General features: G+C 43.9%; 1 protein-coding gene across 1 annotated transcript in view; it reads right to left on the minus strand.

Moving 5' to 3' along the window:
• The window catches only part of NUP107 (nucleoporin 107), a 42,283-nt gene extending 26,305 nt beyond the window's left edge, over window positions 1-15,978 (minus strand). The window contains exons 1-10 of the mRNA XM_040982014.1: window positions 15,844-15,978; window positions 14,974-15,065; window positions 14,421-14,507; window positions 13,610-13,725; window positions 7,999-8,140; window positions 5,666-5,769; window positions 2,660-2,787; window positions 1,981-2,029; window positions 474-545; window positions 16-104 (exon numbers count right to left, since the gene is read on the minus strand). Of these exons, the coding sequence (XP_040837948.1) occupies window positions 16-104; window positions 474-545; window positions 1,981-2,029; window positions 2,660-2,787; window positions 5,666-5,769; window positions 7,999-8,140; window positions 13,610-13,725; window positions 14,421-14,507; window positions 14,974-15,065; window positions 15,844-15,851 (887 nt within the window). The 5' untranslated portion in view covers window positions 15,852-15,978. The remainder of the gene's footprint in view (window positions 1-15; window positions 105-473; window positions 546-1,980; window positions 2,030-2,659; window positions 2,788-5,665; window positions 5,770-7,998; window positions 8,141-13,609; window positions 13,726-14,420; window positions 14,508-14,973; window positions 15,066-15,843) is intronic.
• Between the last annotated feature and the right edge of the window lie 1,602 nt (window positions 15,979-17,580).

Raw genomic sequence — 17,580 nt, forward strand, 5'->3', positions numbered from 1 at the left:
CAAGAAGTGACTTACCAATATACCGATCTTGCATAAAATTCAATATTATCAGAAAAATCTCCGATCTCATCTTTGGCAATACTCTCCAACCAATCTACCACCAGCTAGGAGAGAAATCGGTGGGTGACACCTGTTAGTATCTCACTTGTAATACTCTCTCTTAATTCAAATAGTGACTGATCTCACAAACGTGAAGCGGCTATGGGAGGAAGAGGCGGGAGATCGGTTTATAGGTAAGGAGAGTGGTAGCAGGGATCAGACCCCTGCTAGTCTGTGTGCATTTTTTTCAACCGCTAATTTTTCTTTTTCAAGATAAACACTGTGGCAAAAGAAACAAAATTCCCTAATTCTTTTGATTTATATGAAAAGATAAAGTTAAAAAAGAATTACAAGTTTTTGAAATAAAAAAAAATCCTTCACTATTACTTTATCTTTCCTACATATTTTCAAAAAGGTAGAAATAGTAGCAATACCTGGCTTTGCCGGACGAGTGAATCCCTCTGAAATAAGGCTTCCACAACTGTTTTCTCACTGGCATTAACAGCCTATTAGAAAATATTTTAAGAAAAAAGATCATTATTTCAGCAGAAAGGCAAAGCCCAATCAGAAGGCCTGTCATCACCCACACATGAGCATCTCAGCCTGCACGATGCCTACATTCACCTTGAAACACTGCAAGCAGATTTCAAACTCCTGGACCAATGAGCAGCTGCTGTAACCTAGTATTTTAGTTCATTATTCTTAGAATTTAAAAATTCTACTGACACAAAGAGGGTGTTCAAGAAAGAACAACAACAACAAAATGAAATAAACAAAAAAATTTAATAGGGAAAGAACTGAATAGAGTCAAGCAGGGCTGGAGAAAACAATGGGAAACCTTTTTTTAAGAAAAGACTTACTTATTAAAAAAAAAGACTTGTTTATTTGAAAAGCGGAGTAACAAAGCGAGAGAAAAAGAGGGCGAAAGAGAGATCTTCCATCCACTGGTTCACTCTCCAAATAGCTACAACAGCCAGGGCTGGGCCAGGCTGAAGCAAGGACTTTCGACCAGATGGCCACACGGGTTGGAAGATTCCAGACACGCTTTCCAGGAGTGTGTTACAGAATCCGAGACTGAAAGAGTAGTGGGTCTCAAATTGGTGACCACATGGGATCCTGGTATCGCAGGCTAAGGCTTAATTCACGTTACCACACACGGGAAGTGTTTTTAAAACATGTAGGAAAGGCTTCCCTTAACTAGATACACATAATCCTAATGGAAAACAAGACAAATGTGATAAAAAATATAAATGACCCGTTAAGCAAAAAGACAAGTAAAAAAAAAAATAAAATAAAACTGTAACGCATATGAGAAACAATAAACAAGAAAACAATAGAAAAATGAGCAAAGCACACAAGTTTAAAATTCATGTAAGAAATATCAACGGAGGGGTCTGTGTGACAGCTCAACTGGCAGGATTCCATATGGGCGCTGATCCGCATCATGCTGTTCCACCCCCAGCTCCCTGCCTGAGTTCTCGGAGTGCAGTAAACGATGAAAGAGGGCCCGAATTCTGGGGACCCTGCACCCACATGGGAGACCTGGAAGAAGCTGGCTCCTGGTTTCAGATCAGCTTTGTAATAAAAATGAATAAATAGTAAATAAATAAATATTAAAAAAGAAAAAAGAAACAGATGAAAAATGACTCTGCCTCACCAGTGAGGTGCACACCTAAGCAATGAGGTGCCCGACTCCCAGGTTATTCCTAACCCCCGAATCAGAATGACTTTCTCGTATAGACTGCTCAAGAGTATAAAGTGACACAATGTGACAACCTCAACATGTTTTATCCTCCAAAATACAGATACTTTATTATGCGACTATACCTTTTATTTAATTACAAAAATTGTTAAATGAAGAAATTCAAGATGAAGGGTCAAAAATGAAATTCTATTGTTACATTTTAACTTGAGAGCATTCATAAAAAATACAAAACTTACAGTAACTGCGAACATATTTTCATCTTCTATTGAAGACTGTATTCTATCTCTGGAGAAATACAGAGAAAGAAAAAGCCGATTTCACAAAGACACAAACTCATGTGTTAAGCTATATGAGAACACATGCATTTTCAATGAACATATTCACTGCATTAATGTTAAATAACATAGATGATTACTGCGGAATCCGACACCCGATCCAACAGTGTCTGCCATAAATGTATACTGCAAAACTAGTCTTTAATGGCTATCCTTAATACATACACTCGTTAACTATGGAAAAAAGAGAACAGTAACGAATTGCTCTCAGTGTTTTCTCAAGAATGTAAGAGAATGAGAAAGCACTCATATCTAACAGAAGTGCAATTTAGATAATGTCTTTCAAATTTCATTGAGGTTACAGTTCCTTTTTCTCATTTCATCCTCTGCTATGTCTTGCTCTATTTTTAATATTTTCCTTAAATCTTTTGACATACCCAGTTTTTGGGAGTTACCAAGTTTATGACCTCACAGCCCCTTTTTCCTCCTAAGTTACTGACAGCTAAGGTATTAGGAAGAGAAGCATCAAAAACAGCAAAGCCCTATTTCCAAATAAATCTGATTCCAACTTTTTAACTAAATTCATCGGCTGACTTCTCTCCTTGTGGTCGTCGCACCCATGAATTCCACGCAACTTTACCTATACAGTGAAGCCAGCAATCTCCACGTGACCATCTCCTGCTGCAGAAGCCAGAGCATGCTGGCTGTTTTTGAAAACTTCTGAAGTCCAGGTGTGGCTCGGCTCACTATCTTACTCAAGATGTTCACCTGAAGCAGCAACACGGATGGGAAGAGATTAATTTCCTATAGATCTGAGGAACAAGTAATTGTATTCTTTTTTTTTTAGCTTGTCTTAGTTTATGTAGATTATTTTATTAAGTACATAGCCAGTGAAGAGGTTTAATTTATTTCTCTGTTAATGTAATCTAGTCCTTGCGGCATCAGACTTCTACTAAAATCAGTACCTGTGAAGTAACTGTATTCTTTAAGTCCACTGCTAGGACAATGTTTTATGTAACATATATATACACTAACACTTTCCCCGTCCATTCTGTTTTTTGTTTTTTAACTGAACACAGTACAACATTCCCAGTAGGAAACGGAACAAAGTGTTAATTTAAGCCTATGAATGAAAGTTTAATAGACTCCAGGTTTCAGATTCAACAACAGGTTAGGCGCATCTATGTAGAAAATAAGTTAAATCAAACCTTATCTGACTAAAACATGAGCCAACACAATAGCAACTTAAAAAACAATTTCAAAAGAAACATTTTAAAATTCAGCTGCAAAAAGCTTTATGTTGTAAGAAATCAGAAAAAAATGCTTTTCTCTGAGTGCTACTACAATATTTTCAATTCTACACAAAACCACACCAAAGTTTTTCTTGCTCAAAAATCATAGTTTCTCTTTTTCTACAAAGTGAAGGAGAGACAAAGATCTTTCATCTGCTGGTTCACTCCCCAGGTAGCTGCAACGATTAGTGGTTAGCTAATCCCAAGCCTGGAGCCAGGAGCTTCTTTTGGGTCTCTCACGCAGGTGCAGGGTCCCAAGGTTTTGGGCCATGCTTGACTGCTTTCCCAGGCCACAAGCAGGGAGCTGGATGGAAGTGAGAGTGGCTGGGATACAATCCAGGACCTATATAGGGTCCCAGGTGTGCAAGGCCAGGACATTCTAGGTTATTGTGCCAGACCCCCAAAACCATAACAACTAAACAACATGTGAAGTATGAGTATTCTCCCCTGAAACATGAAAAAAAATGCTGATTTGGAGGCTCAAAAGCTTCTCAAATGTAATGAAGAGTATCTCATTTTTTGTGTTTTTTTTGACATTTATTTTATTTTTATTGGAAAGTCACTTGTACGGAGAGGAGGAGAAACAGAGAAGAAGATTTTCCGTCTACTGAATCACTATCTAAGCATCCACAATGGCCAGAGCTGAGCCAATCCGAAGCCAAGAGCGCAGAGCATCTTCCAGGTCTCACACACGGGTGCAGATTCCCAAGGCTTTGGGCCGTCCTGGGCTGCTTTCCCAGGCCACAAGCAGGGAGCTGGATGGGAGGTGGAGCCACCAGGATATGATCCAGTGCCTATATGGGATTTCAGCACATTCAAGGTAAGCTTAGCCACTGGGCTACTGCAGGGGGTCCTGAGTATCTCTTATTAAAAATGCGTTGAGAAAACAGCAAAGGATGTCCTAAGTCCTTGGCACCCTATACCCACATGTAGTTAGAAGAAGCTCTTATCTATTTTTGGGCCCAGGGTGGCAGCCTAAAATCCTCACTTTGCATTCACCGGGATCCCATCTGGGCACCAGTTCTAATTCTGGCAGCCCTGTTTCCCATCCAGCTCCCTGCCCGTGGCCTGGGAAAGCAGTCAAGGATGGGACACCTGAAAGAAGCTCCAGGCTTTGGATTGGCGCAGCTCCTGCTGTTGCGGCTATTTGGGGAGTGAATCAACAGAATGAAGATCTTCCTCTCTGTCTCTCCTCCTCTCTGTATATCTGACTTCCAAATAAAAATAAAAAAGAAATCTTGAAAAAAAAGATTTATTTTTTTTTTTAATTATTATTTAAAGGCCGAGTTACACAGACAGCAGGGAAGGGGCACAGAGAGACAGAGAGAGATGTCATCCATTCTCCCCTTCAATAGCCAGGGCTGGGCCAGACCAGAGCCAAGGGATTAGGTACTTGTGGGCCTCCCCGATGGGAACAAAAGCACGAGCACTTGGGCCACCCTCCACTGCTTTCCCAGGTGCAGCAGTAGGGAGCTGGATCAGAACGGGAGGAGCTGGGACTTCACACGGGATGCTGGCATCATTATTCATCCTCTTATTGTTGGCTTTAAGAGTCCTTTGTAGGGAGCCAGCGATCGGGGCAGTGAGTTAAGCTGCAGTGTGCAATACTGACATCCTTTATCAGAAGGATGGTTCAAGTCCCAGCCATTCCACTTTCCTTCCAGCTTCCTGTCAAGGAGCCTGGGATGCTGATGGAAGACAGCCCAAGTACCCAGGCCCCTCACATCCAGTAGGAGACCCAGATGGGACTCAGGATCCTCACGACTGCCTGGCCCAGTCCTGACTGCTGCAGCCAATAGGGAAATGAACCCACAAATGGAAAATCTATGCCTCTCCCCTTCTCTGTTCCTCTGCCTTTAAAAAATAAACATCATTTAAAAAATGATGTCGTTCCTGGTGTAGTAGCCTAGTGGCTAAAGTATTCGCCTTGCATGTCCCTGGATCCCATATGGATACCAGTTCATGCCCTGGCTCTCCCACTTCCCATCCAGCTCTGCCTGCAGCCTAGGAAAGCCTTGGGACCCTGCACCCGAGTGGGAGACCGGAAAGAAACTCTTGGTTCCTGGCTTCAGATCAGCTTGGCAACAGCCATTACAGCTACTTGGGGAGTTAGCTGATTGAAAATCATCCTTTCCATTTCTCCTTCTCTCTGTAAATCTGCCTTTCCAATAAGAATAAACAAATATTAAAAAACAAACAAAAAATCTTGTTGACCTCTCCATTTCTGCCTTTGTACTCCCAGACGGCTCCTTTTGTCAAATTGTGGATATTTGCTAATATCCACAATTATAGGCTAATACAATTTGACAAACTCAAAGTACTAAGAGAACAATAATGGAGTGAAATTAACTCACCTGACTGATACAAATGTTCTCATACTCTTCTACAAGGTCAAAAACTGTAGTTGAAGAGTGCTTCAACAAAGACTGCAGGAAATCAGAAAACATACTCATGGACGCTAAGGCACATTAAAAAGAAAAGGAAGAACGAAAGTTAGGTGACACACTTCTAGGTAATTTTTTTCTGGATAAAAACACAAAAGACTTTCGTTTTAATGGTAAAATACAGATATTAGAAAATTTACCTCTAACTATTTTTAAGTGAGCACAATTGAGAAGCATTAAATACATGTTCAATGTTGTACTACTGCCACCAATATCCACCTAGATGAAAAGTTGTTTTCATCTTGTAAAACTGAAAATCTATCAATTCAACAATTCCCAGTTCCTCGCTATCCCCAACCCCTGATGACAAGCACTCCACTTTCTATGTATTTGACTGAGTATCTCACTTAAGTGAAATCACAGAATGCTTGCCCTTTTTTGACTGACCTACTTCAGATAGCATTGTCTCAAGTTTTAGCTGTGCTGACATCTGTCAGAACACCCTTTCTGGCTAATTACTACTACTCCATGGCAGGCATATAGTATCTTTTATTTCTCTATTTATTTATCAATGGACACTGAACGTCTTCCACCTTTTGGCTACTATGAATATAGGCGTTAAACCTCTTTGTGATTCTTTTTTCTTCTCTCTTTGAGATCTTGCTCTCAAGTCCTTTGGGTATATATCTGCAGTCACAACTATCGAAGGTAATTTCTTTTTCAGCTTCTTGAGTACCTTCTGTATTGTTTTGCAAAGTGGCTGCACTATTTTACAGCCCTGTCATAGTCCACAAGGATTTCAGTCTCTCCACATCATTATCAGCACCTGCCACTTTGCTTATAGCAGTCCTGCTGATGCTCTAAGGCAGCATTTCCTTTTAGCTTTGATCTGCGTTTCTCTAAAAATGACTAATTTAATCTTTTTATCAGTTCACTGGCTGTGAAACTCTTTGCCCAACTTCTAATTGAGTCGATTTTCTGAGTTACAGCAGTTACAGAACTCTTTTTTGTTTGGATATAAGCCCCTTTTCAGATAACTTGCAAATATTTCACCCTATTCCATAGGCTGTCTTTTCACTCTGTTGATTTAATTATTTGAGGCATAGGAGCTTAAAACTTTGGCACCGTCCAATCTATCTATGCTTTTCATGAGTAGCCTCTTAGTCTTTTAAGATCCAAGTATATACAAGTTACTAATCCTCCCTGTTTTATCAGTAATTATTACAAAAAGTAGGCAGAATTTTAAAACATCTGAATGACATTTAAGCACATTGTAACAAGGTACCCAACAGTCCCTACTAAATGGTAGGGTCAGCTGAGGCAAAAAGCGCACACTTTACTAAGGTCTCATCCTTAACACTGAGTTCTTGCATTTTAGACGAGGTAGAAAGTATTTTTGAAGCACTCAAGACCTGAGTACCTATTACTAGCAGACATCACTAAAATAAAGTAGTGGTCACTGCAGGATTAAGAGCAAGGCTCTGAACACCACTGGCTTGGTTCCAAATCCCGGCATCACTAGTAGCTGGATGATCTTCTGTAAGTTAGTTAATATTCTCAATCAGTGGTTTTCTTTTCTCTAAAATAGTAACAATTACTTTTAACTATTTAATACAGCTTGGTAATCATTCCATGAACTAACATTTGTAGAGTGACAACCACACAATTTAGCATCTACATATGAGCTTATGATGATGATAACATTACGAAGACCCTAACAGGATGTGTAGCTACACAGGCACTAAAAGCAAAGGGTCTGTTCCAGAAGGGAGTGCGAATAACAAACTTCAAATTAGCAAGGTTACACTGACCTGAGAAAACAGTACTGGAGACCAGGCCAACACCAAGCCCAAGGAAAAAGAGATGTTCTTTTGTTGGCATAAGTAAGAATATAAATAGGAGACTTGTTTAATGAACTAATAGGCTGTTATTTATGCTAACAGATACAAGGGCAAGATGCTGCTCTGAGAACCAAGGGAGATACCCAAGACAACAGAAATGAGCATAATGAAAAACATACTACAGACAGATGGAAGACCAGGTGAAGACTTTGCCAACAGGAATCCTCCTCCCACAGAAGAAAAGAAGTCTTACCAAACAAACAAATCTGCTAATAATATCTTTGTGTTGTGTTTCTAGCCTCCAGATTTTTGAGAAAGTAAATTTCTGTTTTTTAAAAGTCACCCCTCAATGAAAACAAACAAACAAAGGCGTTGACCTTCAGGAACAGGAACAGAGCTCCTTGCCTTAGCCAAGTGGAACACTGCTTTGCTGAATCGCTCAGAGCCACCGGCCCGACTCACCAGCTTCTCCAGGATCATCCTCCCGCAGCATGACTGTGCTGAGATTCACGTCCTCTGTCGCATTGTGGGCGTCCGCGTTCGCAAAGAGTCCTAAGCGCTGGGCCGAGAAGGCAGCCCAGTTACTGTCATCCAGGTTGGATACCTTAAAAACAGAGGCACAAAGTGATGGAGCTTATTGTCACAGATATAAATTACATAATAAATTAATGAACAAAGCAAAATCAAAAATTTTAACATTATACATGCACATTCCACTTTTTAAAAGACAGTCAAGTAGGAGTTACTTTGTCATAGAATTTATGGATTTTTAATTTTCACATTACTCCATGCTTTCTACAAAAGTAAACAATCACATTTTATAAAATTAGGCTAACATTAGTACGTTAAGTTCATTTCAGGTTTTCACTTTTGGGAAACTTAAGGGATGGAAGATCCAATCATCTCAACAATGAAGTGATGGAGGGCGGGTGCTGCTGGTGCGTCAGGTTCAACTGAGACAAGAAGTGCTGGCATTCCATCACAGAGACCCTGCTGGGAGCCACCACCACTCCACATTTCTGACCCGGTTCGAGCCACCCAGCTCTCGGAAGCGCATCTAGGAGGAGCAGACGATGGCCCATAAGGCTGGTTTCTTGCCACTGACAAGGGAGACTTGGGGGAGAGTTGATTCCTGGCTTCAGCCTGGCCTATCTCTGGCTATTCTGGGCAACTGGAGAGTGAACCAGCAGATGGAAAAGGTCTCTTTCTGCCTCTCTGTTACTTTGTCTTCCCAACAAAAAATTGAATCTTATAAAAAAAAAAAAGCCAAAGACTGAAAGACTTAAGAGACATTGAGCAAATGCATGCAATATGTTGACCTTGTTTATATCCTGATTTAAACAAATCACATCGAAAGTTATCTACTGGGCCTGGTGCGGTAGCCTAGCGGCTAAAGTCATGGCGTTGAACGCACAGGGTTGGTTCCCATATGGGCTCCAGATCTAATCCTGGCGGCCCTGCTTCCCATCCAGCTCCCTGCTATGGCCTGGAAAAGCAGTCTAGGACGGCCCAAAGCCTAGGGTCCCTACACTCACGTGGGAAATCTGGAAGAGCTCCTGGCTCCTGGCTTCAGATTAGCTCAGCTCTGGCTGTTGTGGTCACTTGGGGAGTGAATCATCGGATGGAAGATCTTTCTGTTTCTCCTCCTCTCTGTATATCTGACTTTGCAATAAAAATAAATCTTAAAAAAAAAAAATTATCTACTGAACTATTTATGGATGCAATGGTATAACATCTGGGAATTCTAATACAATGTTGGAAAAATGCACGTGGGTCTAGATAACATTTACCATACTATACTAACACTGTTGAAGCTTGGCAACAAACCCATGGCTACTCACACTCTCATTCTACTTTGACATGTGTAAAAATAGCCATTTAATGTTTTTCAAATCCAGGCATGAGCAACAATAAAAATATTATCTTTAAATCAGTCTCCCCAGTGTAACACTATCTTCCTGTTCCTGAATGTCAATGCCAATTTATGGCAGCTGCTGACTGGCTCATTTCCTTCTCTGGACTTGCCACATGTGTAAGGATCAAATGGAAAAATCTTAGACAACAATGGTGTTCATATCAAATCTCGATAAGCAGCCAAGGTAAAAATATTAAGAAAGCGAATAACTCTAGCTCCTTTCGGGCAACCTTTATCTAAGACCACTACCCAGGGCTAATAGTAAAACTGCCTAGGTGAGCCTTTGCCTCAGCAGTTAAGCTGCAGCAAAGGGTGTCTGCTCCCCATATTACGTGCCTGGGTTATCAAGTGTCGGTTCTACCCTCCACTTGACTGCCTGCTAATGTCCACGCTGGAAGGCAGCAAATAATGGCACAGCTATTTTGGTTCTTTGACGTTTATGTGGGAGACCTGGATTGAGTTCCTGTCTCTTGGCTCTGGTCTGGGCCAGCCCTGGCTGTTGAGGGCATTTGGAAAGTGAACCAGCAATGAGACGGCTCTCTTTTGTCTCTCCACTTTTCAAATGCATAAAGTCTTTAAAAATTATTTACACATTGGGCCCGGCAGCGTGGCCTAGTGGCTAAAGTCCTCGCCTTGAATGCCCCGAGATCCCATATGGGCGGCTGGTTCTAATCCCGGCAGCTCCACTTCCCATCCAGCTCCCTGCTTGTGGCCTGGGAAAGCAGTCGAGGATGGCCCAAAGCCTTGGGACCCTGCACCCATGTGGGAGACCTAGAAGAAGTTCCTGGCTCCTGGCTTTGGATTGGCATAGCATCGGCCGTTGCGCTTACTTGGGGAGTGAATCATCGGACAGAAGATCTTCCTCTCTGTCTCTCCTCCTCTCAGTATATCTGACTTTGCAATAAACAAATAAATCTTTTAAAAAATAAAATAAAAATAAAAATTATTTACACAGATTGGGAAAATACAAAGAATTTTTAAAGAATCAGTGAAAATGCTTATTATGAAAAGTCACATACAGAACAGATTTCAAATTTTTGTATCAGAATTTTTTTTTAAAGATTTATTCTACTTTTATTGGAAAGGCAGATATACAGAGAGGAGAGACAGAGAGAAAGATCTTCCATCCGATGATTCACTCCCCAAGTGAGCGCAACGGTCGATGCTATGCCGATCCGAAGCCCGGAGCCTCTTCCGGGTCTCCCACGCGGATGCAGGGTCCCAAGGCTTTGGGCCGTTTTCAACTGCTTTCTCGGGCTACAGGCAGGGAGCTGGAAGGGAAGCAGGGCTGCCGGGATTAGAACCGGCACCGATATGGGATCCCAGGCGTGAGGGCACCATGATCTTGGGCCATCCTCTGTTGTTTTCCCAGGCCAAAGCAGGATGCTGGATCAGCAGTGAAGCATCCAGGACGTGCACCGACACCCAAATGAGATGCTGGCGCAGCAGAGGGAGGCTTAGCTGGCCCTCCTAACTCCTCTTTTCAAATATTGATCTTTTTAAAAAAGTCCATGGAAAATGGGATTAATAATACTTTTATTTAATAATACATATTTTCCAGTCTTGGCACAGTGGCCTAATGGCTGTACTTGAATGCACCGGGATCCCATTTGGGAGCCAGTTCCAATCCCAGCAGCCCTGCTTCCCATCCCAGCTTCCCATCCAATCCCAGCTCCCTGCTTGTGGCCCGGGAAAGCAGTCGAGGATGGCCCAAAGCTTTGGGACCCTGCACCCACATGGGAGACTCAGAAAAGTTCCTGGTTGTGGCTTCGGATCAGCTGAGCTCCAGCCATTGCAGTCACTTGGGGAGTAAATCATTGGATGCAAGATATTTCTGTCCCTCCTCCTCTCTGTATATCTGATTTTGCAATATATATATATACTTTTTTCCATGAATTTTTTATTATGTGCCTTTGAAAATCCTTTAAAAGATATCTAAATTTACTTTACCTGCCAGAGTTCAAGAGTCTGCTGGATCACTCCCTAAATGGCACCACAGCCAGAGCTGGGCCATCTAGCTGAAGCTAGGATCCAGGGGCTTCTGACAGATCTTCCAGTTGGGTGCAAGGGTCCAAGGACTTGAGCCACCTCTGCTGCTCTTTCAGGTCATTAGCAGGCATCTGGACCAGAGGTGGAGCAGCAGGGACTTGAAGTAGTACCCATATGGGATGCCGGAGCCACAAGCGTTAAGATCAACTTGTTACACCACAATGTCAGCCTTCAAAATGCTTTTTTTCTCTATTTGAAAGGCAGAATGACAGAAAAAGTACCTATCTCCTGGTACTCCTCAAATTCCTAAAGTAGCCAGGGCTATGCCACAGGTGAGAAGCTCCATTCAGGTCTCTCACACAGGTAGAAAGGAATCAACTACTAGGCCAATGATCTACCTCCCAGGGTGCACATCGGCAAGAAGCGGGATGCAGGAGTGGGGCCGAAACTCAAACTCTGTGCAGGCATCTCAAGTGCTACGTGAAACACCCACGAATCCAAATATTAAAAAACAAAAATGCTCAGCTTAACAATCCAAAATTCAAACGATTGCCATAAATTTTAAAGATGGATTCAAACTTATACACAAAATCATCCTTGAGAAAGCACCTAGTTCAGGGGCTGACACTGCAGCACTGCTGTGTATGTTGCCACCAATAGTGCCAGTATCCCACATGGGTGCTGCTTTGAGTCCTGGCTGTTCCACATCTGATTCTTACTAATGTGCCTAAGAAAGCAGTGCAGGACTGGAGACTCTGAGGAAGCTTCCAGCTCCAGTGCTGGATCAGCCATTTTGACCATTTGAGGAGTAAGCCAGGATATGAAAAGATTCTCTCCCTTTGGCTTTCTCTCTAATTTTTGCCTTTCAAATAAACAAACAGGGCCTGGAGTGGTAGCCTAGTGGCTAAAAGTCCTCATCTTGTATGCACTGGGATCCCATATGGGCTCTGGTTCATATTTCAGCTGCTCCACTTACCTTCCAGCTCCCTGCTTGTGGCCTGGGAAAGCAGTCAAGGACGGCTCAAAGCCTTGGGACCCTGCACCCGTGTGGAAGACCTGGAAGAAACTCCTGGCTCCTGATCAGCTTAGCTCCAGCCATTGCAGTTACTTGGAGAGTGAACCAGAGGATGGAAGATCTTTGTCTCCTCTTCTCTCTGTAAATCTGACTTTACAATAAAAATAAATCTTTAAATAAACAAAATCCACCCCCATATCTGCATATAAAATCTGCATCATTTTAGTAAGCACACAAAGATGGGAAACTATTTTGATCCTGCCTAATACTCCAATAAAATGGTAGTACAGCAAGGACAGCATTAGACAGAGACAATCCTCCAACTGCTGGGTCATCCTTTAAGTGGCCCCAACAGCTAACTTGGGGCTAGACCAAAACCAGGAGCCAGGGAACCCCGACTGGGTCTCCTTTGTTTATGGTTAGGCCCAAGCAGTTGGGCCATCATCTGCTGCTGTCCGAGGCAGTTAGCAGGGAGCTGGACTAGAGGTAGAACAAGCAGAACTCAAACTAGCACTGAAAAGGGATGCCAGCATCACAAGCAGGGGCTTAACCAGCTGCGCCACAACAGTGGCCCTCCAGTTTTACAGAGGTGAAATCCTCTTGCTCCTGACCACTCCCTTAAGTGTATCTCGCCTATACTGCGGAAGATTTTTCTTTCATCCCCTTATATAGGAAAATAACTTGATACTCTTCTCGTGTGCCCTCACCACACAGATCACATCTGTGAGCAGACGCAGCGAGCAAGCAGTTGCGCAGCAGGCACCAGCTGAGGGGAGGGTGTGTCAAGTCCAGCAGAGAAAGTGTCTTCCTTAGGATATTCTTTATCCATCACTCTTCACTTTCTACTTTTCTGCACTTCAAAAACAGGTAATAGCTTTTCCCGCCATCCGCAACTAAATCTATAATGTATTTATTCTGATTAGCAAACTTCTAGCTTCAATATTTTATCTGCACTTAAATGACACATCTGTCAGTTTGCTCTTGTGAGATGAGATGCTTAAGAGCTTTACCTTTTCTAATGCCTGACTCGCTGTTTCATTCCACATAATACAGTTATTTCATGACGAGTATGTCTTCAGTTTTCATTAAGAGACTTATAATCCAAATACACTTCAATTAAAACGGACTTATTTTCTGCCCCATTTTCTACTTACCATGGACAGATTTCCCAAGAACCCAGAAGTCTGTGTCAGTTGCGGAGACCTGCCTCCTGTTCCAAGAATGCAGGACAGATCAGGCTGCCTCAGCGAGCTGCGGTTCATGGGCGTAACTACGGGCAGGAGGTCATCAAAAGAACCCAAGAGGCATGAACATTCAACACCAAGACAAAGCAGGCCAGCAAACAAGGAATTTTTCCGTTTTGAGGCATGTGGAGTCCAAATATCCTCAACAGAAACGTTCCCATGACACAAAGATTTAATTTGTTCTTTTATGTTTGAGCTTTTGTTATTACTGAGCTCATCAGGACATTTTTTTACAGCAAATAGAGATGTTTTCATTATAAAGTAAACGAGTATGAGTCTTTTTTAAAATTATATTTATTGGGGATGGTGCGATGGCTCAATTAGTTAATCATCCACTTTCAAGTGGTTCGTGTTCCAGCTGCTTCACTTCCCAGGAAAGCAGAGGCAGATGGCGCAAAGCCGTGGGACCCTGCACCTGCATGGGAGACCCCGAAGAGATTCTGGACTCCTCATTCACTCAGCTCCAGCTGCTGCAGCCATTTGGGAAGTGAACCAGTGGATAGAAGATCTTTATTTTTTTCTCTCTGTACATCTGCCTTTCCAATAAAAAGTACCAAATTTTTTCTCAAGCATACTGGGGCGGGACGGTGTAGCAGGCCTAGGCTTTAGAATAAGCATCAATATCTGAACTTGGTTCCACTATTTACATAAATACTATCCATCTAAGTTCTTGAAGCTGGACTTTTAGTTTCAGTAAAACAGGTAATAAAAAAAATCTTACAAGGCTGTCGAAATGAGCTGGGAGTTCGAGGGATAATCTGGTTTCTTGGTGTAGTGTTAACAAAATTTTCATCTTGGGATGTTCGAACTATAGGAAGAGTTAAGAAAGGTTTTCATGCAAAAAGGAAATCACTGAAGTCAGAATTAACCGTATTTTTACTGCACAAAACACAGGAATACACTTTAGAACAAGGCGTTTTGTTGCTACCATTTAAACAAATAATTTTTCCTGCCATTTACATTTTTGGATGTCAACATCAGAGAATTACATATTGACTTAAGTGTTGATTTCAAAGAAAAAAGAAAATTATATCAGCAAAAACAGTCAGCAGTAAAACAGAGAATATTTATTTGCAGGAAAACATAAATCCTAATCTCATTCAATGTCAGCATTATAGTACTAAATCAAAATTATCTATGGAATAAAAAAAAAACTTCATTTCTACAATAGTTTATGATTTCTAACGCTGAGCACCGCTCACAGGGAAAATCCTAGCACACTGATTCCAAACACGCTGTAATTTGTAAACCGAAGCTCAAGTGGCAAAGGATACTCAAAACTCTCTTCTGGGCACTGTGCTTTTTGGCAGTGCGGGTCACCTCCGGGTCGCGAATCACGGGGGATGCCATCTCCCCGAAGCCACCCCTGCAAGGGCAGAAGTCAGATCATCTAGGTGAAACAAGAACGCCATCAGGGAGAAAGCAATAAAGCGGCCCAGGTGCGGGGCACTCGGCAGCCAAATCTCGGACCATTTTTTTTTTTTTTTTTTGCTGCAAATGTCCTCCCGGCCCTGAAGCCTGTTGGTTCCAAGCCCCACTCAAAGGTCTCCTACACAAACTTCTCTGTCTACCACCAACTCCGATTTTCTCCTCCAAATTGGAGCTCTAACACTGCTTTTGATCATCACTTCATCCAGGTCCAGCCTTTCCCCCGGTGCTTGAATAAGGAATTCCTAAATTGCAGCAACTGTCTCTTTCGGTGATCTTCCATAGTCTTGGGAACACCGACACCCACCTTCAATGTGAGGTTGGGTGATCCGATCTCGGGCAACCTCATGTTCAGTCCCAACCGTCACCCCCATAAAGCTCGTCATCGATGCCCACCCAGCTCCACCAAACGCGCACTGTGAGGGATGCTGCCAAGCTCTGACCGCGTCACACACCGGGCTGCCTCTCCCCCGGGGAGCAGCCACAGCGGTGGCCGGACCAGCAGGACCAGCAGGCGGGCGGCGGGCCCCGCGACGACCACGACCCGCAGCCCTCCCCGCACCCACGCCCACCCCACCTTCCTCCCACAGCTGGCCGGAATCTCCCAGGCCGGCACCTCTTCGGCTTCCTCCGGGAATCCGGGTTCACCTCTTTTCGCTGCAACAACGGCAAGAGGAGCAACAGCCGCGGGCCCCGCAGTCACCACCACCCCTCACCTGTCCATCGCTACCAGCTTCTCCGCCCAGAGCCTTGCAAACCGGGCCTCACTTCAGTCACCGCGTTTCAGCCTTCCCGCTCTCCGGAAGCAAATCCTTCAACCCGGATGTAGACTCTTGGCTGAACTAGCTCTGAAAAAAACAGTGCGGGAGCGACGACGTTCCCATCCGCGCAGGCGCAGCTTCCGCTGCAGTAGTAGGGATGGCGGGCGCGAGAGGCGGAGCCGGGCGCGGGAGGCGGAGCCGGGCGCGGGAGGCGGAGCCGGGCGCGGGAGGCGGAGCCGGGCGCGGGAGGCGGAGCCGGGCGCGGGAGGCGGAGCCGGGCGCGGGAGGCGGAGCCGGGCGCGGGAGGCGGAGCCGGGCGCGGGAGGCGGAGCCGGGCGCGGGAGGCGGAGCCGGGCGCGGGAGGCGGAGCCGGGCGCGGGAGGCGGAGCCGGGCGCGGGTGTCTGCAGCCCTGAGCGGCGTGTGTGGGCGTGGCCGGGCGCTGCGGAATCCACCGGGAAACGCAGAGTGTTCTGGAGCTCCGGCACCCTGTGAGGTCATTTCCTGGTATTCTCTGCCCCACGGAACGTGACTGTTGTAGGGTTTTTGACCCCGAATATGGCAGCAACCTCAGTTCTTGTCTGCAGGAAAGAAGAATTTTTGTGCAGACACAGTTTAGTTTTAAAGCAAGATTTATTAGAAAAGTTGAGAAGGAGACTCCTGTCCTAGCAACGGGAGGGGGCTCTGAGATAGGAAGGACCCTTACCCACTGCCACCGTGGCCGGAGGAAAAGTGGAAAAAAGAGACCCTAGTCTTCTGCCATAGTGGCAGGAGGACAAGAAGAACCCTAGTGCTCTGCCATAGTGGCAGAAGGAAAAGTAAAAAGGACCCATACTAATGGTGGGAAAGCATCTTTTAAAGGTTTCCCTCAAAGATGTTTCTTCATAAACAAAGAAAATTCCTGGTTTCCATGGTACCTGGCCTTGGGAGAAAAGGCCAGAAAGGTGTCACTGGCCAACTTCCTTGGTCCCTTTCTAATGATAAGAGGCCAGTCTGAAGCCCTTCCCCTTGGCAACGGCCTGAGACAGAATGAGGCTGAGGCTTCAGGTGGGGAATAGATATGTTAATGTCACCCTTGTCTCTTGGGGAAGCATTCCTGATCAGACATGCACTTGTCTCAGGAGAGACGTGCTCTGGTGAATCCAAGAAAATCCAAGAAAAATATCCCTTTATATTTGAGGAAAAATGACTTGGGGACCCAGAGTGCTCTAACTGCCTACTACTCAGTCTGACTCCTCTCACATGGCCTTGGGGTCCAGTCGTGCAGGCCTTGCTGCACCCCTCCAAGCTTCCCGGGGTGCACCCACGTTTGAATTGCACGACACCCCCTGCAGCTTTGGGGAATTGCTGTTAGCCTTTACTTGGCATTTCTCCTAAGCAGAAAGGACCGTAAAAGGCCTTAAAGCAAGCATAAAAGGTGCTGGTATTTGAAGTGCTGCGCAGGTAATGACGATGAGGATTCATAATGAAGATCGTCCCTGAGAAAATGAGTTGAAAATTTTTTTTATGAATTGAAATTTTTGTTTTGGCTTTTTTTTTTTTAATATGAAAGCTCTGACTAGTTGGTTATTAACTGACCAGACTACAACAATAATGATAAGATACCTTAGTTTGTTCATATAATTAGGTACTTGATGGGATCCACCCTTAGCAGCAGCTAAGTAGAAATTACCAGAGGTCCCGGTTTAGACTGC

The sequence above is a fragment of the Ochotona curzoniae genome, unplaced genomic scaffold (genome assembly GCF_017591425.1).
Source record: "Ochotona curzoniae isolate NIBS_2020 unplaced genomic scaffold, NIBS_Ocur_1.0 contig_1014, whole genome shotgun sequence".
Classification (NCBI taxonomy): Eukaryota; Metazoa; Chordata; class Mammalia; order Lagomorpha; family Ochotonidae; genus Ochotona; species Ochotona curzoniae.